The 26,111-nt window shown below is 43.0% G+C and overlaps 1 protein-coding gene across 1 annotated transcript in view; it reads left to right on the top strand.

The window, feature by feature from the left end:
- Positions 1–26,111, top strand: part of LOC124620084 (lachesin-like) — a 342,172-nt gene that overhangs the window by 110,483 nt on the left and 205,578 nt on the right. Inside the window, exon 4 of the mRNA XM_047146751.1 lies at positions 4,546–4,716. Coding sequence (XP_047002707.1) covers positions 4,546–4,716 — 171 coding nt within the window. The remainder of the gene's footprint in view (positions 1–4,545; positions 4,717–26,111) is intronic.

A 26,111-nucleotide genomic window follows, 5' to 3' on the forward strand; every position in this document is an offset into this window, starting at 1 on the left:
CGTGTTCCCAGGGGAGGAGTAGAGCGTCCATACCGATTCTGCGGTTTGGCTATTTGTTCGCATTTTGAGCATTTATTGTAACACTGATCAGAACAATATGAGACTGAAACAGATTAACAATGTTTAGTTCTCAGTCATACGCAACGACCTCATGGGTATTCCATACTCACTCCGTATACATTTCCGACGTTGGTTGCTTAACAAAGGATTAAATTGCTTCCGCCATAAATGTCTGCCCCTATAGCTATATGGTCAGTACGGCTGACTGCCTTGCGGCGGACTTGCGTTCGATTTCCGGTAGTGCCACCGAGTTTTCGTTAGTTTCAATACTGGAATAGGAACACACTCATCGTTATGATGCCAATTCAGAAGCTGGTTGGCAGTGTAATAGCTGCACAACAGCCGGTAGAGGAGCGTGCTGACCCCAAGCCGTACCGTACTACATTTCGATTACGATGTTGTCTAAGGATGACACGGCGGTCGGTCGAGCCCGATTCACCAATCCGTGCCGAGGGAGGCGGTGCTTGCCTTTCTGTCATCATACCTGTGAGGTAGGCCATGAATTGTTGAACTCACTCTATCGCGCTGCAAAGTGACAATAGCGGTCTTCTGGCGGAGCTACAGCAACCTTGTCGTGCAAAGAATTCTGGTAGTGGTGATGTAACCTCCCCCTCACTTATCGACCTTAATGACAGTGAAAAATTAAACCGCGTGTACCTAATGGAAATTTGGGAATAGCAATCGTCACCGAAGTTAATCTGTCGGTAAAGACGGAGGAAGGGTTACATCTCAGTGAAAGGAAAAATGCAAATGAAACTGATGGATATTAATTTTGAAAAACGGTAAAGTTAATAAAGAAAGAAATGTGCGGTCATTCCGCTAACAATTAACTGGCGTTAATTAGATATTTGAGATATGGGGAAAATTACGGTCGCCAGTCCTATGGACAAATACTATAATAACTGAAAAAGAAAGATTAATACTCATATAATTAGCACTATAAGCGTGGCAACTGAAGGTTGACACGTGTTGTGTGAAAACTGAATGTTTGTCAGAAGTAATAAATTTCGCTACACTCTGACTAAATTTAGCAAAAGAATCAATAAAACCGGAAAACTGAAAGTTAATTTAGTGACTGAGATCAATAGTGAACTTCGTTTCTGAAGCACTACGAAATTAAATAAAATAAGGTTAGGCTTGGGCTACCTCAACAATCATCTCAAAATCTACTTGTATCTACGCAATTTATAAATAAGGGATTTAACTTTGAACTTGAATTAAATGGTCGACATAAAAGTTTTCTGGGTTTGGTACCACGTCATAATGGAAAAAACTACTCTTGCTGGAGAAAAACCAACGTTTCGACCACGATTGCAGCGACCTTCTTCTGGGTCTAGACCCAGTCATTAGACCCAGAAGCAGGCAGCTGCAATCGTGGCCGAAACGTTGGTTTTACTCCAGCAACAGTAGTTTCTTACATTATGACGTGGTACCAAACCCAGAAAACTTTTATATCGACTGACTCTGGCCGCGGAAGCCTACGCAATTATATTGAATTAAATGATTTTGAACAATTAACAATAGTAAAATTTAATATGTACGAAGCTCAGCTGCAGTCACAGGTAAGCTAAAATATGGTAGCAAAGCTCTCACTCTTAATTTGTGATTGTGTAATCTAAATATAGATCTGTTTGGTTATTTTAGCCAGCTATGAATCTAACTGAACTTTGAAATTAAAACAGTGAAATGGAATGATATTACTTTAATGCTGGCGTTTCAGTTTCAACGACACTCGGGTTCATTTCGGAAAAGTAAGGGACCCTACTTGGTAATGCAATTGGGACATGAGCAACAAAGTTTCATGCTAAGTTGCTGTATTTTAGTGATGCAAATGGAACAGTTTGAAAAGCTGAGGTCTGCCATACAGTTCTAAAACTTTACGTGCTTTCAGTCTTCCTTGTTGGTTGATTGAAGGTTTAAAGTCGTCGATCGAGGAGGTGGCGACAACCACTTATTGCCAGCCGTTGCTGTTGCAGAAGCTGGATGTTGGCGCGCTTTCTTCTCGACACGGTCACCAAGCGAAACGGGCTCTTGATGTGTTCCAGCTAATGTTGCCAGTCCGCGACACCGTGCCAGAAACTATCATAGCAATTCGAGCGCAATTACATGCTGCCAAACGCGGAAAGCGCGGCAACTCTCGGGAGCGTCACTCAACACACCTGCTCCAGGGCCCTACTACAGCCAGACTCCCTCTGCCCGCGCTCCATGCGGCAGAGCCAACACTGTCCAAAATCCTAAACACTTTGGTTCTCCACACGACCTATGGATGTAAGCGTTCGATAGCATAGTTTTCCCTAGGCGAGACCCAGTGTAAAAATACAAATAATATTTACAAAGCAAAGCAATTATACATCGACATGAAGGCATATATATATATATATATATATATATATATATATATATATATATATATATACATATATATATATATATATATATATACAAATTGTAAAACAATTATAATATATAAATACACCGAAATGTCATATCTTCAGGCCACAAAATAAGAAAAAATTTATATTTTATTTATTTTACCTGATCAGATTAGGGCCATCAGGCCCTCTCTTATATTGGACCAGTGTTTCACACATGCAGCATTTCATACAACAGAGTTACATCATGACAATAGTTTAAATAAGAAAATTAGATTACTCTAGTCACAATATGAATAAAGAGTAATGACTAGGACCTTATAAAGTAAATGCTGTCAGTATATTTACAACAGGTGCTATACGTACAAATTATGATAAAAGCTATAATAGTAACAGTAAAAAAAATCAAATAATAATGATGAACATGAGAAAAATTGGCAATAGTAATGAAGATTTGTGCAGATGTACATTAATATCTTGCTGTGTAAATTAGATGTTTACTAGTATAGCGAGTTTTGGGAAAGGGTGATTTAAGGAGGGGGAAAGAGGGAAGTAATGAGGTGAAGTGCATTCATGTACAGAGGAAGGCATTACTGTTGCTTAAGTAGATGCGTCATTAACTGTTTTTAGAAGACGGACATGTTTTTAAGTTCTCTAACATAACGAGGGAGGTTATTCCTGAGACAGGTTCCTGCCACTGTAAAGGACTTGGAGAAGGTGACTGAGCGATGCAGTGGAACAGAGAGGATTTTATTATGATGGGAACGTGTGTTTCTGTCATGTTGTTCCGACATAAGCGTTAATGACGAGGAGAGATATGAGGGACAGTGTACATTTATAAGGCAGTAAATGAGACAGAGTGTATGGAAATCTGTGCGTTTGTCTGCATGCACTCAGGACCATTTTGTATATGCTGGTGAAGTGTGATCAAAAAGACAAACGTCACAGATATATCGGACGCAGGCATTCATGACCAGTTCCAGACGTCGCGTGTTTTCCTGAGAGAGGCCTTGAAGTATAATATCGCTGTAGTCAGTGATTGGGAGTATAAGCGTTTGTACTAATTTCTTTTTCAGATCGGAAGGGAAGAGTTTTTTTATATTTTTGTTTGACATGAATGGCTGCTGATGCTTTTTTGCAGACTGCAGTTATGTGATCTGTCTAATTTAGATTTTCATCTAATATTACTGTTATTACTGCCAAACTCTTTGCTGAGGGAGAGAAGTTAATATTTGTTCCATTTAGGATAAGAGATGGTACGGATTCGCGATGTTTTGGGCTAATGAGCATAGAGTTACCAACAAGAACCGCTTGGGTTTTAGATGGCTTTAGTTTTAGACCTATGTCCTGTGCCCATTTTGATAGTGCATTGATATTTTCAATAGGTTTCTTAGGATTGCTTAGTTTCGCACTTAGATACAACTGAAGGTCATCAGCATACATATAATATTTGCAATAAGTCAGAACCGATGACACATCATTGACATCAGAGACAAGAGTATGGGACCTAGTACTGAGCCTTGGGGAACGGCTGACACTACCTGCGACCATTGTGATTTTATATTCCCGGACAGGATGCGTTGCTGTCGAGACGTCATGTATGAGCGAAACCACTGCACTGCTCTTGGTGAGAAATTTACTCCGCTAAGTTTGACTAGTAAGATGTGGAAGTCGACAGTATCAAATGCTTTGCTGAAATCTAAGAAGCAAATGATAGTCGCTTCTTGTCTGTCCATGGCAAGTTTCAGGTCATCTGTTACCTTATAGTACAATAGATGGAAATCGGAGGATATGCAGCGGGCCGGTGTGGTCGTGCGGTTCTAGGCGCTTCAGTCTGGAACTGCGCGACCGAAACAGTAGCAGGTTCGACTCCTGCCTTTGGGATGGATGTGTGTGATGTCCTTAGGTTAGTTAGGTTTAAGTAGTTCTAATGTCTAGGGGACTGATGACTACAGATGTTAAGTCCCATAGTGCTCAGAGCCATTTGAACCATTTTTGATTTGAGGATATGCATTTCCGGCGTTACAGTGATACGTATGCTATGGCCACACATGTGTGTAACCTGCTGACGTGCACGTGCGCCCAGCACTTAGTGTCGTGTGGTTCTGCGCAGTGCCGCCCGACATCCTGATCGAGGAAACGAGTGGCGACCTGGCGGTGACGGAGGGCGACAACGCGACGCTGCGCTGCCGGGCGTCGGGACGACCTGCGCCGCGCATCTCCTGGCGCCGCGAGGACGGCGAGCACATCCTGCTGAGGCACGGCGCCCGGGACCTCTCCAAGGGTGCGTAGCGGGCGGCCGCTCTCGCAGGCTGTGGGTGGCTGGCTGGCGCGCAACACGGGGGAGCCGCTCTGCGCCGAATGTCGTCGCTGTTCTTCCCGGAGACCAGTGAGGCACGCGATACGTGTGCCTTACATCCAAGTGAATCTGCTCGGAAAACTTCGAAAATTGGTAGAGGAAGGGAGGGACGGGCTGAGAACTATTCTCAATTTCCAGAATGAGATTTTCACTCTGCACCGGAGTGTGCGCTGATAAACTTCAGATGGTATAGCACTTACCCGCGAAAGGCAAAGGTCCCGAGTTCGAGACTCGGTCCGGCACACAGTTATAATCTGCCAGCCGGCCGCGGTGGCCGTGCGGTCTGGCGCTGCAGTCCGGAGCCGCGAGGCTGCTACGGTCGCAGGTTCGAATCCTGCCTCGGGCACGGGTGTGTGTGATGTCCTTAGGTTAGTTAGGTTTAAGTAGTTCTAAGTTCTAGGGGACTTATGACCTAAGATGTTGAGTCCCATAGTGCTCAGAGCCATTTTTTAATCTGCCAGGAAGTTATTATCAGTTTCATAGTGAAATTATCTGAGTCGTTAAGTCACGTCTTATTCCTCTTCCAACGTTTTCAGTGCTAGACGTTTCGATCCTCCAGCTGGACTATTTTAGAGTTGTTCAGTGTACTCTACCTACCTGTCCGCTCTCTCTTCTGTTTTTAATAGTGGTATTCCCATTCCACTCTTAATGTTACCACCATTCCTTTCAGTTCCACCATGGGCTGTTTTGACGTTTCTGTATGTTGGTTCAGTTCTTCCGACAGTTATTACTTTTGTCATTTCTTCACATTTTAAAAGCTGACATTTCACCTTGGTTTCGCTGCACTTTCTGTTTACTTTTTTCCTAAGTGAATTGCATATGTGTATTCGTGAAATTCCCTGAAAGCTTTTGTATTTCAATCTTTCGTCTATCAAACGAAATATTTCTTTTGTTATCCATGGTTTCTTCGCAGTATCCTTCTTTGTAGCTATGTTTTTCTTTCCAATTAGTGTGACTGCCGTTTATAGATATGTTTATTCCTCTTCAACAAAACTGCTTACTGAGTTACTCTTTATCATAGTATCTCAGAATTACTTAGTACTTCCGTATCAAACTTATTTGCGCATTGATTCTTGTTCACTAGTCTGCTAAACTTCGCCGGCTGGTGTGGCCGAGCGGTTCTAGGCGCTTCAGTCTGGAATCGCGCGACCGCTACGGTTGCAGGTTCGAATCCTGCCTCGGGAATCGATGTGTGTGATGTCCTTAGGTTAGGTAGGGTTAAGTAGTTCTAAGTTCTAGGGGACTGATGACCTCAGATGTTAAGTCCCATTGTGCTCAGAGCCATTTTGCTAAACTTCAGCCAAGTCTTCATCACTACTAAATTTGCACCTGCGTCCGGCTTACAATCCAGTATCTAATTTCAGAATCTCTGCCTGGCCTTAATGTAATCCAATTGAAATCTTACCATATCTCCCTTCATTTTCAGGGCTCACCTCTCCTCTTGTGTTTACTGAACAAAGCATTCGCTATTAGACTACTAGCTGAAATTTGTTGCAGAACTCAATTAGTATATCTCCATCATCGTTCCTAGTACCAAGCCCATATACTCCCGCAACCCTTTTTTCTACCACTTTCCCTACAGCAACATTCCAATCCCCCACGATTATTAGATTTCCATCTTCTTTTTCGTATTGTATTACCAGTGCAATATCCTCATAAACTTTCTCTATCTCTTCATCTTCGGCTTGCGACGTCGGCATGTGTACTTAAACTGTTTTCGGTATTGGTTTGGTGTTGATTATGGTGAGGACAACCCTATCACTTAATTGTTCACAGTAACACACTCTCTAACCTACCTTATATTCACAATGAATCCTAGCCCAGTTACAACATTTTCTGCTGGAGTTGAAATTGCCCTATACTCATCTGACCAGAAACCCATGTCTTCTTTCCACTTCGCTTCACTGGCCCACACTATATCTGGATTCCGGCTTAGCATTTTCCTTTTCAGTTTATCTAACTTCCCTGCCACGTTTAAACTTCTAACATTCCACGCCCAAACTCGTAGAACGTTATACTTTCTTTGCTTATTCAGTCTTTTTCTCATGGTCACATCCTCATTCGTGTCCCCTCCTGGAAATCCAGATGGAGCATGGTCCGGTATCTTTTGCCGAAGGAGAGATCGTCATGAGACTTTTTCAGTTACAGGCAAGATCTCAAGTAGATGCACATTATGGATCCTTAATACAGTGCCTTCCATTGCTTTCTGCATCCTCATGCCGTTGATCAATGCTGATTCTTCCGCCTTGGGCAAGAGAGTACCAGAAAGTTCTGTCCGCTACTCCGTATATTTTGACAAGGCCGTCCAGAATGAATGAGACTTCTTATGTCTCAAATCTTCAGCCGCCGTTGCTGACGATTTTTATTCAAAATTTAAGGAGTGGAGAGATCCGAACCCGGGACCGAGGTAATTTTCTTTACTACTAATCAAGGATTCCGCCAGATGTAACGAGCGACATTAAAGAGATACCGACTCTGTATCGTAGCTGGTAGTGGAGAACCAGTTGCGCGCTCCGTGTAGCTGAGTCGTTGCTGCCATCACAGTTTTCTCTCTAACAAATATTAAAAATCACCTAACCTTCTCAACCTGTTCAATTCGCGGCCTGATTTGTGATTTTCTCCGCTCGGGGACTGGGTGTTCCGTTGTCATCATCATTTCGTCCTCGTCACCGACGCACAAGTAGCCCAGTGTGACGTCGAATGAAATACGAGTGTTGTCCAGAAAGTAGGTTCCGATCGGTAGCGAAATGGAAACCACAGTGAAAACCAGAAGCGTTTAATTTACAAGAGTTAGGTATACCTTACACCCACTTCTCTACATAGTCGCCGCTCCAACTTCGAGTGTTGTCGTAGTGTTGTATCAACTTTCCAGTATCCTTGTCATAGAAAACAGCCACCGGTGCTTTCAGCCAGTTATCTGCACTGGTCTGCAGCTCGATGTCTGTGGAAAAATGTTGTCTTCATAGCAAGCGGATCTTGTGAGCACAGATGAGACTCAAGGGGAGACTATTACGGACTGTATTGTGGGTGATCAAACCCTTCTCATCGGAAACGTTACAGGAGCGTCTTCATTGCCGCTGCAGTGCCCCAATCGGAACTTACTTTCTGGCCAACCATCGTAAGACTTGCACTTGGCGGCCGAACTTCCCCGAATGGGGCCTCCAGGCCAACGATGCCATACGCTCATTCCATTTCCACCTAACGTTTCCCTGCCGACAAACCTCAGTGCAATAATAATTTACATGATTTAAGGAAGATTGTTAAAATCGTTTTGGAAAATGTAAAAAAAATTGTCACCCCTTTGCGCACGCACAGATGAATCGATAATCCTCCACAGGTATGTTGAACCGCCCCTGTGCCGTCTCTACGTGAGAGCAAGATGATGACAGCTTCGCCTTTCGAGAGGACATTGTACGTAAACATGGGTAAAAGTAAGGACGTGACAGAATGGCAAGCAAAGGCGATCGTGACAGGCTGTGCCCGTGGCCTTGCTACAAGTGACGTTGCTGGGTTTGCTGGTGGTTCCCAGAGGACTGATCAACGCGTTTGCACGTAGTGGTGTATCACATTTGGCAACGAAACACGACTTCGTACTTTTGGCGGAAAGAGGTTCTGACTGAGAGGGACCTGAGACGCGTTTCACGGCTTGTAAACCAAAATCGCTTCCAAACCCGACATGAGCTGCTGCAGGCAGTGAATGAAGGTCCATCCCCACTTGTTAGCGAGCGAACATTGCGACGGGAAGAGTATGCAGTGAACATTTGTTGCAGCACCTCGCAACAGGCCACTGATCTTTCAGGCACTTAAGTCAGCTTGTTTTCAGTTGAACTATAAATAATCGAACGTGGGCAGTAGGTGACTGGCGGAACGTTGTGTTGCCTGACGCGTCACGTTTCTGCCTGTATTCAAATGACCCCCGCCGTCGAGTACACCGAAGGCTAAACAAAGCGTTGCAACCTGAATGTGTGGAAGGCCGAGATCAAGCCGGAGGTGGGTTGTGATGTTTTCGGGGTGTTTTTCGTTTCAAGTGAGCCCAGTCACTGAGGTGACCACTAAAATGAAACAGCATTTTAATTTAAACATTCTGGATGATCAGATGTTGGCTCTCAGACAACATCTATGAAATCTGGTTTCGCATTACACAGCGTATCAGGTTGTGTTAAGGGACCAAGGTCAATTACTGTTGGTTATCCAAGAACACACACAACTTTATTCCTCAAAGCAATGAATAGTTTTCTGTTTAAAACAACAAAGATCAATTCACAACTGAGGAGCCAAGTAACTCCAGAATCAGTTTAAATGATTTCCTTTAAAACACAAAATTTACAGTAACGGCTGAAGGCTTTACTCAGGTAAAATTCAAATAAATTCTTCGGCTGAAAGCCCAAAAAAAATATTATATTAAAAGAGAGGCTTTAAGGATAAGCTTTTACACGGTACAACTAAACATCTTAAGAAAGCTTGAAGTATCTTGTCGGCTGAAGGCCGAAACAATAACTCAAGAATAATTAAATACCACCTTAAAATAAACATTTACAGATCATGGCTGAAGGCCGCAACAAGAATTCAAGATAATTAAAGTGAAACCTTACAGACAAAGATTTACGTATTAAAGCCACAGATTCTGAAACAAACACGACTGAAGGCCTAAATACAGAGCAACATGAATTTTAAATGAAACATGGCTGAAGGCCTAATCTGAAGGCCATATACTAAACATGAAACAGACAGTACTAATATACGGATTAAGGCCCTGCACAGTACCTGCGACTATTTAAAATGACAATCACAAACAACAACAGTGGTGCTCAGAAGCGTTCCAAGAGTCGCGTGGGGAGGAAACTCTAACAACCGTGTAGGTGAGACAGCTATCCAACCGTAACACTAAACATTCGGGTGGCAACACGACCTAGGACGGCTGAAGAACCAATCAACAGCCTAATCAATTCCCTTCCACCCGACACACACGCTCCTCTATTTCAACCGTCCCACTGACGATTCCAGTAAGCATACAGCATTCATCTGCTCAGTGCGAAATCACAGAAGCTACACACTGTTCCACGAAAACACACTTGCACAAGAACTCGAACAACCGTAAGGGCAATCACTGTGGAACAAGAAGGACGAATGAATTCGACAGAGAGAGAGGTTCCACAAGCGGTCGGCGACCAAATACACGTCATCCGATGAGACGACCGACAGAACGACCAACCCAGGTCGTTCTCACTGAAGTTACGTGTGTCGGCAACGGTTCAGCGAGTCTTGGGTGACCGAAGCTGACGGCAGCTCCAACCCGACTCAACTCCATGTCCGTACGGAACTCGGAGACACGACGACCCAGGCACACTGGCTCGGACCCATCCTTGCAGAGGGAAGATGCCCAATGGCTAAACGACATCCCTGCACCAGGATGACCAAGTGACGAGGACCAGAAACGTTCAAAAGACCCACTACAGATCGCCCGATGACAGGACCAACCATCGGTCGTTCCGCTCCAATCTCCTTCCTTCGGGCAGTTCATGTGTGTCGCCAACGGTCGGCGAGCACTGGCTGTCCGCACCTCACTGGCGCTCCGTCGCCGACTATCTGCTGCTACACCCCGACTGAGCTCCCAAGTGAACTCCAGACAGACGACGACCCGGAAATAGTAGTGGTCGCACCAGAGACGGTACGACAGTGCGCTTATCGATAAGCACTGCTGCTGCCACTGATGGGCAAGCAAACCAGCAACCTAGTGACGCCAGTAAATCGAATTGAAAGAATAACGGGGCGAAAGAACCACAAAAACAAGATGGTGAGCAAATAAACGACCTGAGCGCGAGCCACGCTCTGCTCAGTCTGCATGACCAATATGTCACTGATAACTGTATTTTTCAAGTCGACAAAAGCAGAGTTCACCGGGCTGGAAGAATATGTGACTGGTTTTCTGAACACTCTCCCACCATATTACATCTCCAGTGATCTGCATAATCACGTGACTTGAATCCCATAGAAAAACTGTGGGATATTTTGGAACTGTGAGTAATATGCTGGCGTCAGCATCCCCGCAATGTGGTGGAACTGCGTAATCAAATCAACAGCGCGTGGCTTAATCTGGAAGCGTAGTGTCTGCACAACCTTGTGGACTCAGTTCGTAGCCGAATCCAGGCGGTTATCACGTCCAGGGTCGGATTTATGTGGCATTATATGATGTTTGTAATGATTTCTTTAGAGGTGACAAATGTTTTGCCCGTTGAGGTTATTCTGTGTTTTCATTTGGTACTTAGAACACACACGAGGTGCGACAATAAAGTAATGAGACTGATGTGAAAAAAGATGTGGCTTGCCGTTTTATTTAAGTTTAGTGTTGTCTCCTTCAAAGTAGTTCGCTTCTGATTGCACACACTTTTTCCATCGCTTCTGCCATTCATCTTCTGTAATATCCTCCAAGACCCTCGTCACAACTTTTTGGACATCTTGTGTTTATGGTGTCCGTTGACCGCCGTTGTGGCTCTTGGAAATATAAAAAAGTCGCACAGAGTGATATCTGGTGAATAAGGTGGCTGTGGTAGTGCTGAAATTTCTTTTGAGGTTAAAAATTGCTGTACTGACAGAGCAGTATGGGATGGCGCATTATCGTGATGCTGAATCCTATTATCAGCAATGTTAATACGGACACGAAGAACTCTTTTACGAAATCTTTCTAAAATTTCTTTCTGGTAATATTGGTTAACTGTTTGTCCAGGAGGCACCCAATCTCTATGAACTATTCCCTTGGAATCAAAGAAGCACACAAGCATGCATTACACTTTTGACTTTGACATGCGAGCTTTTTATTGTCTGGGTGATTCCTTTGAGCACCATTGCGAACTTTGACGTTTTGTCTCTGGATCGTACTGAAAAAAAAACTTTTATCACCAGTGATAACACGGCTCAATAATTCTGGATTGATTTCCGTTTGCTCTAACAGATAGGTTGCCACATTTTTCCGTGTTTCTCGCTGTTGTGGTGTGAGATTTTTGGAGACCATTTTTGCACTAATCTTTCTGATACGAAGATCTTCAGTTATTATTAGACGAACCCTTTCTCGATTGATGTTCGGTTCTTCTGCAATCATTTTCACGGATAATCTTCGATCAGATCGTACGAGTTCACGCCAAGTTGACATCCATCCGTGAGGTTGATGGTCGTCCACTGCGGTCTTCATCTTCAACGTTCGTTCTGCTTTCACTAAACATTTTATGCCAACGAAAAACTTGAGCTCTAGGCATAACCTCCTCTCTAAAAGCCTTCTGAAACTTACCGTAAGTTTCCGTCGCGTTTTCACCCAATTTAACGCAAATAGAAAAGGCATACTTTTGCGCAACATCATGTGGTTCCATTTCCGTGACGAGAGACACAAACACCTGTTAACTTACTATAGCACAACTCACGACTGAGCAATTGCATCGATGTGCCGCTTGGACTAGAAGCAGCTTATAGACCAAGGTCAAAGATATCGTGCCTATGCAAGCTTGCAGGGTTTCCACATCCTGCAAAGAAAATCAGTATCATTACTTTATTGTCGCACGTCGTATATATAAAGGATACGTGGTATTTCAGTTGTAGTTCCTTAACATGACTTAAAATGTGAAGTGTCCTGAAGACGAAGGTAGCGAGCAATAACAGCCAAAACACCGTATGTATTTCACAACAGCAAGCAATCTCATGTACAGAAGAATCTGACTTACAGAAGAGAATGTTTATGAACAATATTGTGGAGTCTACGTGAAAGTGATCATCAGTCTTATCATGAAGGCTATCTCCTGTGCAGCTGGTTTAATCACTAACGCCAGCGAGCTCCCTCTGCAATAGCTGTACGGTCTCATAAACAGGCAACAGCGGCCACGACGTCTCCGCACCGACGCCTCCATGCCGCCGACTGGAAAACGGCCTCAGATTTTCCAGCCGTGCACCACTATTTGCGCATGCGCCTTCGTTTCTCTTGGCGTTCCGCTACGTTTCCTGTCTGCTGCTGAGGAGAAGTTTCCCCGAGATGAAAGTTGCCTGTCTATTGTTCTCCCGACTCGCCTGTTTGCAGTTCAGCTTAGCTGTGGCTGTTTGTTCCCAAAGTCCTTTCTACAATCTTCGGGAAAGACAAACACCGTAAAGTATCTCCAGTCGCCCACGTGAATCTCGGCACTTACTTCTCGCGGAATATTTCATTGTCCGCCTTAGCTTGACACAAAGGCGTACAGTCGATATTTGATTATGTTGGTAGAGGAAGAAAGTAGTTTCCGGTAGGTCTTTTAATTTATGTTTCAAGTCAGCATCATGTACAGAACTCGTTCAAGTTTGCCGTATTCGTGCAGTGCCACATTTTCTCAAGTCGTTGCAGTACTAACACATCACCTACGTTTCCGTCGAACGTGTACACAACTTTTTCCGCATTCTATGACAAATCGTCCCCTTCTGCATAAAATATATTTATCAGCAAATGTTGTTGTATGAAATTCCAACTGTAAACTGGTATTAGATCTATGACACATCTGTGCATACTAATCCCTTTCAGAGGAAATTCGTCCTTGATTGGTTAACCTTGATCTGCAATTTTCCTTTGCTCATCTGCCCCTTCATTTCTGATCCGTTTTGTTGTTTCAAGTAACAATTAACCAGCTTAATCTACTCTCATGCAACAATTTGCAGCAGTGATTTTTATGATATACTCAGGTGATATTCATAGTAACTTTAAAGCTTTGTACCAATTTACGGCTCTGTACTGAATTAAATTACAGCATCGAACATATTGTCATGGTACATAGAGAACAAAATACATTGGTCTCTGCAGTCGATCTCAAATCACGTTTCGCAAAAATCAGTTAACATTTTACGTTTTTCCATGTCAGCACTGTCACAACACTGTATAATTTACGTGGCTTTATACGCATTTAATGGTATGAAAATACTTTACATGACTGGCACTAACGGTGTGCTTAGGTCTGACCCTGTGGAAGTCTTTTTTTCGAGCGTTAAGTCCAAGCCTGTCTGATATGTGCAAGTAGCAAAACACTGCGGGGTGAGATACCTGTAAATCGATATTTAAGAACTTTCGCTCTGACGAAGGAATTATTTTAACTAACACTCTATTCAGAAGACTCTACAGATCGTTTTAAGAGAAACTTAAATGTCAACTGAAGAAATTTGCCTACGGGCCAGTTTTTGGATATCTTTATTTATGCCAATAAGCCTTTCAGGCTGCCACCCGTCTTCAGATGGCGTAATACATTTATTTACAACACACAATGTACAGAATAAATGGCAGCTACTGAGCTCAAAATCTAGGCGACAAAAACGTTGTCTTAAGAATACATAAATGTATTACCCCCAATGAAGGTGAGTGGTAAACCGAAACGCATCTTGGCATCAATAAATATATGTAAAAAGTGGCTGCTTACTGTATTTTATCAATCAGTCTAACCACAGGAACGTAATTAAACCAACATTAACACAGGTGAAATAATTAGATTTAAACATACATTTCTGCACCTAGTTACCCTGAGCTCTTAAGTATTTGAAGGAAGTTACATTAATGAACTACAACGAGTTGCTGATGACATGAATCTTTCGATGCAACCAGTCATCATCAGATCACAGCCAAATATTTGCAGCATCCGGCATGATAACAATCCTACAGTGGCAACCGTCCAGAATGAGTGATTGTACTGTTGATGGCATTCATGCAAGACAGTATCTGTAGATAATCTTTCTTTATTTTCTTGTCGTCATGGTAAGAATGTTACCATATAGGCTGATTCAATCGAAATTACCAATCAAGTTCAATGAATAAGACACCCTTCAAAGAAACTTCAACAATAAACTTTCTGTCAGCAGCAGGTGACCTTAAGCTCAGAGCAGGCAGCTAATCACCAACTAGCACTCGTTCATCCATACAGCGCTCAATCCGCTTCCCCTTTCGCTAACAGCCTACTACTCTTCGAGTGGTCAAAATCAATTAACCTTTTTTTGAGTCTTCTAGCTGCTTTGGTTATACAGAATGAAATTTTCACTCGTGAGCGCTGACACGAAATTTCCTGGCAGACTAAAACTGTGTGCCGAAGCGAGACTCGAAATCACGATCTTTCCCTCTCGTGGACACTTCACAAAATCTTCACAAAATCTTTCCTGGAACACAGGATAATACTTTCTTCCAGCAATGCTAGACCCACACGTTTCGCAGGAGAGATTTTGTGAAGTTAGGGAGGTAGGTGACGAGGTATTGGCGGTGACAAGCTGTGTGGTTGGACCGTGCGTCATGCTTGGGTAGGTCAGTTGGTAGAGCACGTGCAAACAAAAGAGAATGGACTGATTTGTTCGCCATTAGTTCATATCCTCTGCTACCCTCTTCATCTCAAAGTAACGCTTTCATGCAAAGTTCTCAGTTATTTGTCGGATATATTGCAGTCTCTGTTTCTACTACCAATTTTTGTCATCTGCAGCTCCCCCTTGTGACGTGGAAGTTTTAGCCTGATGTATTCTAACACGAACTATCCTCCTGTGCCATCTTGTTACTGGCGTTTCCCATATATTCATTTCTTCGCCAATTAGTCGGAAAACCACCTTAATACTTATCAATCCTACTAAATTTCAACATCCATCTATAGCACAACATCACAAACGCTTCGATTTCGTCTTTTCCGATTTTCTGTTCACAATTCACTATAATACCCTTCAGAAACATTGAGCAATGCTGCCTCTATAGCAGTCCATATTTGCCACATTTTTGGCTGCCAGAGTTGGTGCATGAATTAACCTCTCGATTGTGTAGTATAAATGTTCGATGGCATTCGTGAAGAGTGATCTAGGTGGCCAAATCATTCGATCCAGCTGTTCAGAATTATCTTCAGACAAATCGGAAACAAATGTAGGCTAGTGACATGACGCACTGACATCCATAACAATTCCATCCTTCTTTGGGAACATTAAGTCCATGAATGGCTGAAAATGGTCTCCAAGTACCAAAACGTTACTATTTCGAGTTAATGATAGGAGCAGTTGGACCGCAGGACCCACTCCATTCCATGTAAAGAATTCCACACCATCACGAAGGCGCCACCAGAATTCCACACCATTACGAAGGCACCACCAGATTGAACAAAACCTTCTTGAAATTAGAGCTCCATAGCTTCGTGAGGTCTGCACCATACCCTAACCTTATCATCAGCGTTTACCAACTGAATTCGAGGCTCATATAGAGTCCAATCGATATGGTCACGAGCGCAGCGCAGGGGCTGCAAACAATGTCGTGGTCTTAGCAAAAGCACTCGCGTCTGCCGTCTGTTGCCGCAGACCATTAACACCACATACACCGCATTGCCGTAACGGATACGTTCGTCGTACATCCCAAAGTGATTTCTGTGGTTATTTCACACAGGGTTGCTTGTCTGTTAGCAATGAAAACTCGAAGCAAACACCGCTGCGTCGTGTATGGTGTGAGCTAATGCCAGAAATTTTACTATCTCGGCACACCCTTGACACAGTAGACCTCCTAACATTAAATTCCTTAACTATTTCCGAATCAGAATGTGCCACGTGTCTAGCTCAAAGTAAAATTCCGATTTTTCAGTCTGTTGATTCCCGTCGTGCGCTCCTGATCAAGTCGGAAATATTTTCACATCATAAATTATGTGAATACGTTGTGTCTGTACCTTAAGACATGTCCGATAGCGCAGACACCACTCATTTATATAAGTGATTCGCCTCGACGCGGAATGAAACCATAAACTTCACTTAGGATGCACAATATCGTTCGACCTCCAAAGGGAATCTACACTACTGGCATAAAAATTGCTACACCAAGAGGAAATGCAGGTGATAAACGGGTATTCATTGGACAAATATATTATACTAGAAGTGACATGTGATTACAATTTCACGCAATTTGGGTGCATAGATCCTGAGAAATCAGTACCCAGAACAATAACGGCCTTGATACGCCTGGGCATTGAGTCAAGCGGAGCGTGGATGGCGTGTACAGGAACAGCTGCCCATGCAACTTCAACACGATACCACAGTTCATCAAGAGTAGTGACTGGCGTATTGTGACGAGCCCGTTGCTCGGCCACCATTAACCAGACGTTTTCAAGTGGTGAGATCTGGAGAATGTGCTGACCAGGGCAGCAGTCAAACATTTTCTGTATCCAGAAAAGCCAGTACAGGACCTGCAACATTATCCTGCTGAAATGTAGGGTTGCACAGGTATCGAATGAAGGGTAGAGCTACGGGTCGTAAGACATCTGAAATATAACGTCCACTGATCAAAGTGCCGTCAATGCGAAAAAGAGGTGACCGAGACGTGTAACCAATCTCACCCTATACCAACACGCCGAGTGATACGTCAATACGGCGATGACGAATAAACGCTTCCAATGAGCGTTCATCGCGATGTCGCCAAACACTGATGCGACCATCATGATGCTGTAAACAGAACCTGGATTCATCCGAAAAAAATGACGTTTTGCCATTCGTACACCGAGGTTCGACGTCGAGTATACCATCGCAAGCGCTCCTGACTGTGATGCAGCGTCAAGGGTAACCACAGCCATGGTCTCGATTTGATAGTCCATCCAGCTGCAAACGTCGTCGAACTGTTCGTCCAGATGGTTGTTGTCTTGCAAACGTCCCCATCTGTTGACTCAGGGATAGAGACGTGGCTGCACTATCCGTTACAGCCATGCTGATAAGATGCCTGTCATCTCGACTGCTAGTGATACGAGGCCGTAGGGATCTAGCACGGCGTTCCGTATTACCCTCCTGAACCCACCGATTCCATATTCTGCCAACATCATTGGCTCTCGACCACCAGCGGCAATGTCGCGATCCGATAAACCGCAATCACGATAGGCTACAATCCGACCTTTATCAAAATCGGAAACGCGATGGTAAGCATTTCTCCTCCTTACACGAGGCATCACAACAACGTTTCATCAGGCAATGTCAGTCAACTGCTGTTTTTGTATGAGAAATCGGTTGGAAACTTTCCTCACGTCAGCACGTTCTAGGAATCATTACCGGCGCCAACCTTGTGCGAATGCTTTGAAAAGCTAATCATTTGCATATCACGGCATCTTCTTCCTGTCGGTTAAATTTAGCGTCTGTAGCACGTTATCTTCATGGTGTAGCAATTCGAATGGCCAGTAGTGTAATATTAGCGAGCATGGAGGGTATGGACGGCGACTGCTGACAGTTGGCTGCAGGTGGGAATGTTCGTCGGCCGGGGAGGGGGGGGGGGGGGGCGTACCGAGATAATACCTGCAGTTGTGATAAACGCTTTGTCCGAATGGCACAGCGCTAACGCAACTGTCTAGTATGTAGGAGTTCCTGAGTTCCAGTCGTTCTCCGGCACACAACTTCACTCATCGCTGCCGACTCCGCATAAAGTCCCGATGCAACTGATGTCATCATCGGCTACTTTCCTTTCTCCCCCCCCCCCCCCCCCCCATTACCCATTCAATTTAAATAATACGCTTCACATGTGCTATCTTCCTTTGATGGTTGCACAATTCCTTTACTTCACCCACTTCGTGATACTCCGTTTTCTGTTAAATCTCTTTCTGTTCTCGTGTCTGTTATATCTTATCATTTTCGTCTCCTCTCAGTCCATACTGTACGCTTGTTAGACTGTCCATTCCATTCAACAGATCTTGTAATTCTTTTTCGCTACATTGTTGGTACCAATCTCATCAGCGTATCTTATCATTCACATCCCTATACCACGTATTTTAATACCTGTCTTGAAACCTTATTTCGTTTCAGACAGTGCCTCTTCAGTGTATAGAATGAACAGTAGGGGAGAAAGACTGCATCCCTGTCGTCTTACACCCGTTGTAATCTGAGCACTTCGTTCTCTGTCTTCCAGCGTTATCGTTCCCTCTTCATTCTAGTATATTCTCCGTATTATCAGTCCTTCTCTGTAGCTTAAAGTATTTCTCTCGCAATGTCGAACACATTTCACCATTTTCCACTTTTTCTAGGTCGTCAGTCGATTTTTCTGAAGCGGTGCTTCTACTATCAAGGTCAACGTGTTAACTGCCTCTCTGGTAATTTACCTTTCCGAAAGACAAACTGATCTAACAGATCCCCAGTCTTCTATTCCATTATATATGCAATTTGCGTTATTTTCTGTCAAATCATCCAAAGCTCTGCTAATCTCTGACTCCAATATTCCATCCTCTATTAAACTCTGACTCCACTATTCCATCCACTATTTCTTCCACATCAACTACAATTCTGCTCATCAGGTAAGTCCTCCCTCTCGTGGAGGCCTGCTATGTACGATTTCCACTAACAAGTTATCTCCTCGTAATATCGTAGCCTTTGTGTCCATTATAATTATCTGGGCTGTTATGCCGTGGTCGGTTGATGAATTCTGTGTCGATTCCCAACGTTTCGTCTCCGACTGCGGGAGACATCTTCAAGGGGGTCCGTAGCTCAATGGAAGGTCCAACACACCCACTGGCGCTCTACTGACTGCCGCTAAATTTCGTGTCCGCGCGCTCCCACGCCGCGGCGTGCCGTCACGTTTTTTGAAAACGTCATCAACCGACCACGGCATAACAGCCCGGATAATTATAATGGACATGATATTTCCGGCCATGAAAGTCTATATTTTAGTATCAGACGCCTCTACGGGGAGGAGATGTCAAGAGAAGTGCGATGCCTGGAAGGACTCCAGAAGAAGAGAGTGCAACTTTTGTGTTCCCTCACATTCCTGTCTCGTTGCAGAGCCGTCGGCGTTATACCGAAGTTTCTGAAGATAAAGCGACTGTTCTATTCGGGAAAGGCACAACGCATTTTCAAACGGACTGAGGCCTTTTACTACGAGAGCGCATTCAGCAGACCCGACGGGACTTGGCAAGCACAAACTGTAAGTTAATGTCTCTCCATATTACGATCAGTAATAAACTGTGCAGCGGTGACTGGGATAAAATTGATAGACTACTGCATGATACCATGGGGATGCGTATGTTGACAACGTCTAGTAGACAGAAGAAGAAGTTTGATAACTTGCTACCTAATCACACTGTTCGGCATTTAGACGTTTCCCGGACCGTTATCAATTTGTCCAAACGTTCGTTATCTGACGATGAGACATCTGTGCTTGCCAAGGGAGGAAATTTTGCTGTTAGTCGGCGTTTTGTGCCCACGGAAGAAATTATAGCCAGTGTAGAAGCAGGAATTCGCAGTGTGGATTCTGTAACAGCTGAACAAATTCGTATAGAAACAGTAAGAATATTAGCCAATGCAAAACCGCCGAAAAGTAATATAACTGTGGGTGAGAGAAGAGCTTTAAAACTCCTGAATGACGACGATTGTATTTTGGTTCTCCCAGCTGACAAAGGAAGCGCAACGCTGCTTCTGGATGTGGCCGGCTATCGGAGTAAAATTACTGATCTACTGGATCCGCAAGCATATAGGAAGCTGAATAAGGACCCCACTAAGTACGTTCTCAGAACTGTGTCGCGGTTAATAAAAAAGTCCTCCTTTGAAGAGAGTGTACAGAAATGTCTCTACAATTCGGTTGCGCTACCACCGAGGCTTTATGGATTGCCCAAAATTCATAAATAAAATGTGCCGTTATGACCGATACTAAGTGCCATTGGTGCGCCCACCTACTCGTTAGCCAAGTTTTTGACTACGCTGCTAAAACCACATGTGGGCCGCTCGGACTCTTATATAAAGAATTCGACACATTTCATCAGCAGATTGAATGGCATAGTGGTCCAGCCGGAGGACGTATTGGTCAGCTTCGATGTGGTATCGCTGTTTACCATGATTCCACTTAATGATGTACTGAAACAGCTGGATCGAATTTTTCCTGCCGATATTTCAGATCTGTTGAAGTGTTGTTTGACGACCACATACTTCAAGTGGAATGAACAGTTTTATGAGCAAACGGATGGCGTGGCTATGGGAAGCTCCCTAAGTCCCGTAATTGCAAACTTCTTTATGGAAAAATTCGAAGAACGGGCCTTAGGTACTGCCAGCAAAAAACCAAATGTATGGTTCCGATACGTGGATGACACGTTTGTGCTGTGGAGACATGGTAGGAAGGAACTAAGCCGGTTCCACGAACATCTGAACAGTATAAACTCGAGAATTCAATTCACAATGGAGGAGGAGGTAGACGGCAAGTTACATTTCCTCGATGTGCTTGTTTTTAGAAACGTAGTTTGGGCCACTCAGCATACCGCAAACCCACGCACACGGACCGTTATTTGCACCGGGATTCGAACCACCACCCACAACAGCAGCGGGGTGTTATCAAGACGTTAGCGGACAGAGCTAGAAATATTTGTGAACCTGAGTTGCTCGACGCTGAGATGGAACATCTCCACAATGCACTAATGAAGAACGGATATTCGTCCGCCAAAATAAAACGTGCGTTGAGGCAGCCACGCAGAAATCATACTGACGTACAGGCTACTGCAAAATCTAAGGTTTTCCTGCCGTTTGTTAAAAATGTAACGGAAAGAATAGGGAGGATCTTGACGAAGCGGAATATTACCGTAATTTACAAGCCCATCAGGAAGATACAGGAATACCTTAAGCCTGCCAAGGACGCTCGCAAACCACTGAGCTGGGGTGTATAGTATCCCATGCAGCTGTGGTGATGTTTATGTGGGTACCACTAAAAGAACTGTTTCTAAACGTTTGGAAGAGCATAAGGGAAATTGTAGAAGAGGAGAAACGGAACGATCAGCTGTTGCGGAGCATGCTTTCCAGCCAGGGAACCACAATATTCGTTTCGACGGGACGCAAGTACTAGCGGCCACAAGCGGATATTACGAAAGGCTCTACAGGGAGGCAATCTAAATCGTTAAACACCCAAATAATTTCAACCGAAAGGAGGAGGGTGTGAAATTAAGCGGTATATAGATGCCGGTGTTAAAGAAGATGTGTACCACCCGTCCACTACTGGGTGATGACAACAGCGATCGACGGCGACGGACAGCGGCCAATTGCACTGACGTTTTCAAAACACGTGACGTCACGCCGCGGCGTGGGAGCGCGCGGATACGGAATTTAGCGGCAGTCAAAAAATGGTTCAAATGGCTCTGAGCACTATGGGACTCAACTGCTGTGGTCATAAGTCCCCTAGAACTTAGAACTACTTAAACCTAACTAACCTAAGGACAGCACACAACACCCAGCCATCACGAGGCAGAGAAAATCCCTGACACCGCCGGGAATCGAACCCGGGAACCTGGGGGTGGGAAGCAAGAACGCTACCGCACGACCACGAGATGCGGGCAGCGGCAGTCAGTAGCGAGCCAGTGGGTGTGTTGGACCTTCCATTGAGCTACGGACCCCCTTGAAGATGTCTCCCGCAGTCGGAGACGAAACGTTAGGAATCGACACAGAATTCATCAACCGACCACGGCATAACAGCCCAGATAATTATAATGGACATGATATTTCCGGCCGTGAAAGTCTACATTTTAGTATCGAAGCCTTTGTTTAGCAACGCGTCAAAGGTTTATTTGACTTCTACATATTTCGAATTACTTCTTCCGAACGAGTATTTATGATTTGACTTCTTCACTTTTTTCCATAGCTATTTCGCCTTGGCTTCCCTGCACATCCCATTTATTTTATTCCTAAGAGACTTACGTCGCTGTATTCCTGTCTTTCTCTGGACATATATGTACCTTCTTCTTTCGTCGATTAACTGAAGTAAGTCGTATGTTACCTAATGTTCCTTCGCTGTTATCTACTTTGCCCGATCTTCCTTGTCCGATCTTCAATAGTCATCCTTTTTTCAAGATATCCATTCCTCTTCTACTTAACTGTCTACGGAGGTAATCATTATAGCAGTATCTGCAGCAATAGAGAACCTTAGAAGCAACCCATCTTCTCTCAGTACTAAAGCATCCAACATCTTTCTCTATTGATTCTTGAGGACGATTATCTTAAACGTCAATCTACTCTTCATCATTACTAAATTGTAAGTCCATATCCGCTCCGGCGTACGCATATCAATCTAATATCTGATTTCGGAATCTCTGTTTGACCGTGACGTAATCCCGTTGGAATCTTCTTCACTAGTCCTCTAGTGTTTTCCAAGTATGCCTCCTGCTCTTGTGAGTTTTGAACAGTGTATTAGCTATTACTAGTTGAAACTTATTGCAGAATTCAATTAGTCTTTCTCCTCTCTCACATCTATTACCAGGCCCTGATTCTCATGTAGCTCTCTACAATACTTTCCCATAGTGTCGCATTCTGTTCCCCTACAATTATTTATAAATCGCTTTACACACTGAATTACTTGTTAAGTATCCTCTTAATACGTTCGCTATCTCTCCATCTTGAGCTTGTTTAGTCGACATGCATACCAGAACTATTGGTGTCGGTGTTCGTTTACTGTCGACTCTGATGAGAATAATCGCATGACTGAATTGTACACAGTAACGAACTTCGTGCCCTACCTTCCTATTCATGATGAATCCTACTCCCGTTATACAATTTCCAGCTTCTTTTGGTATCACCTTATATTCATTTGACCTCAGATCTTCATCTTCGTACAATTTCGTTTCACTGACCACCACTGCATCTAGATCGAGTCTCAGCATTTCCCGTGTCATATCTTGTAGATTCATTACCACGCTCGAAGTCCTCAAGTTCTGTGATCGGATTCGAGGAATATTATCTTTCCGTTGATTATTCAGTATTTTCCTTACGGTTATTTCCCCTTCGCTAGTCCCCTCCCGAAGACGCGAATGGGAGACTGATATGGAATGTAGGAAATGTATTAGCAGTTGCGAATATGAATGGCCTTCGACTACGTATTGGAAAGACGCAAATGAGAATTTGTGCCAGATGTAGTGTAACGACGTAAGTTTTGTATAAATGGTTTTCTTTTGATATATGACCATGTGCAGACTACGTCGCCTACGTCAGTTACAACACACTTCAAAATTATTTAAGTTCTTTTTAAATTGTCTCTAAATGGTTCTTGAACGAAACTGTAACTAAATCATCATCACTTGAGTCGTATGCGCAGAATTACAACACTCAATCCAGTTGGTTTGCGCAAACTTTTTTCAATTTAGATGTTTTGTTTCTTCTCAGAAGTTATATTAATGCAAGTTATCTGATTTAACAAATATTAGAACCATATTGAATAAACTTTCAAGACTCAAACTCGCGATGAATGTTGTCAAAATTAATGATCTTGTCAAATAGATTATTAATTCATTCACATAATTCTTCATAAATAAATTCTCGGAATACGTGTTTAAACTTTTGTAGTATACACTACTTTATTATCTTCATACACATAGACGTGAACCTGAGCCTTGACAAGATAGGACTGAACATTTACACATGATTTCTATGTCGTCATTGTTGTACAAAACATTAAAAAATCACAATTTCTCAATTTTTAGAAGCACGACGCAACAACTCGGTTTCAGGATCTTCTGTTGCTCTTTGGCTGTCGACCCGCGACGTATAGTGGCCAGCAATTTTCTCTCTGGTCCCGGCAACGAAGATGCTGTCTCCGTTCGTTGCGCCGCCCTCTCCGTACATGAAACATAAAAAATAAATACAAACTTTAGACAATTCACAACCATTACAAATATTACAAAAAATACATAAACAAAAAACTAAATTAAACCTATATTCACCTGCAAACTGGGCTGACACTGGTGGAGGGGCGACGTTTCAATTTCGCGTCCCACTACATACCCCACCCACAAGCTCAGTTTTTCGGGTTTTAACCGAAAATAAAACTTCTTCTATATACGATATTTAACTGTTAATATTATACATTTTTTCTCACATTTTCAGTAATCTAAAGTCCTTGCTCTTAGATAGATTCAATCCTTTTATGACGATATTGTTGTGACTATTTGTCATTTACTTTTAATTGTGCTATTATGGTAATTCACAACCGAATATATGGAGATTACTCCTTTTCATTTAATAGTTGCTAGTGAATAATAATTTAGTGCGTTCTTTAACGTTGTTACATTAGGACAGAGCGTTCAAATTGTGATAGGTTAGTTTCAGTTTTATTCACTTACTAGAGTTATTCTTTCCACTAATGTATATTACTAATAAGCTTCTCACAATAACTAATAGTACTATTTACTTAACGTCGTTCTTTTCCCTAATGCTTTATTTATGCCGGAGGTCAAGAAGAAATCAAGCAAAACTTTCTTTAGAATCTCGGCACGGCTTTCTTTACCTTCGGACACTGTTGGGTAATGGCCATTTATTCAGGAGAAACAAGCGAGAGAGCCCCGTCTGGTGTGTTCTATATTAACACTATTACAAATCTCTATTAAGGGCACTCTGCTATGTTCTCGTGAGCCATACAGCTCTGGACGCCCATGGTCCCTAAAATTATTAACCATCCCCTTTGGTTCCTACTATCCGAGTAAATGTAAAATATACAAAATTCCTTCTGACCTAATAACAAAACTTCTTCCATATAAATCCCCTTTTAGTTATCTTTCTCTCGTTGAAGTACTGGTAGATAATTGTAGAACACTTGTTTAAACTTCCTGTTATTTCTTTAAAATAACACGTAACTATCACGAAAACTTCACATGAATAAACTATGAACGCTCTTCCGTATGTAACATATACTAAATATTAACTTATTTAGGAATGAAGGGTTTCATTTGATCGACACTAAATAATCCTTTAATGACACCTGATGAAGGTTCCATAAGAAGCAACGCTTTGGGATGTACAATCTTATGTACAACATATGGACCGTCAAAGATAAAGAAGAATTTTTTACATTCCTTATTGATCTTCGAACTTTTAGGATGAGATCGTACTAATACAAGGTCTCCTACCTGAAATGAGGGTTCTATAGCCTTTTGATTATAACTTTTAATTCTCCGTTCAGCATTTTTAACAATCTGTTCGCTAACTTTTTCATCTGGGATGCATTGTTGGATCTCATTTACTGGTGGCCAAGGTAGAGCAGCTAGTAAAGGCTCACCTATAATTCGTTTGCCTAAAATTTCTATAGGTGATAATCCCGTCTTTAGATGAGGCAATTCATTTAATATCTTTTCGAATTCAGGCATTAGTTTGGCCCACCGAGTATGGTTATGTGCACAATGAGTTCTACATAATCGTCCTAATTCTTTCATGACTCTTTCTGCTAAATTACTTTGGGGGTGATACTTCGAAATTAAGATATGTTTGATTCCATATTGTTTTATCATATCTTGAAACTTTTGACTAATAAAGGCACTACCGTTGTCAGACATAAGTCATTTAGGAATGCCCCAGTCAACAAAGTAATTTCGGGTTAGACAGCGTATAACGCTTGCGGTATTCGG

This window comes from Schistocerca americana, chromosome 6 (genome assembly GCF_021461395.2).
Source record: "Schistocerca americana isolate TAMUIC-IGC-003095 chromosome 6, iqSchAmer2.1, whole genome shotgun sequence".
NCBI classification, from domain to species: Eukaryota; Metazoa; Arthropoda; class Insecta; order Orthoptera; family Acrididae; genus Schistocerca; species Schistocerca americana.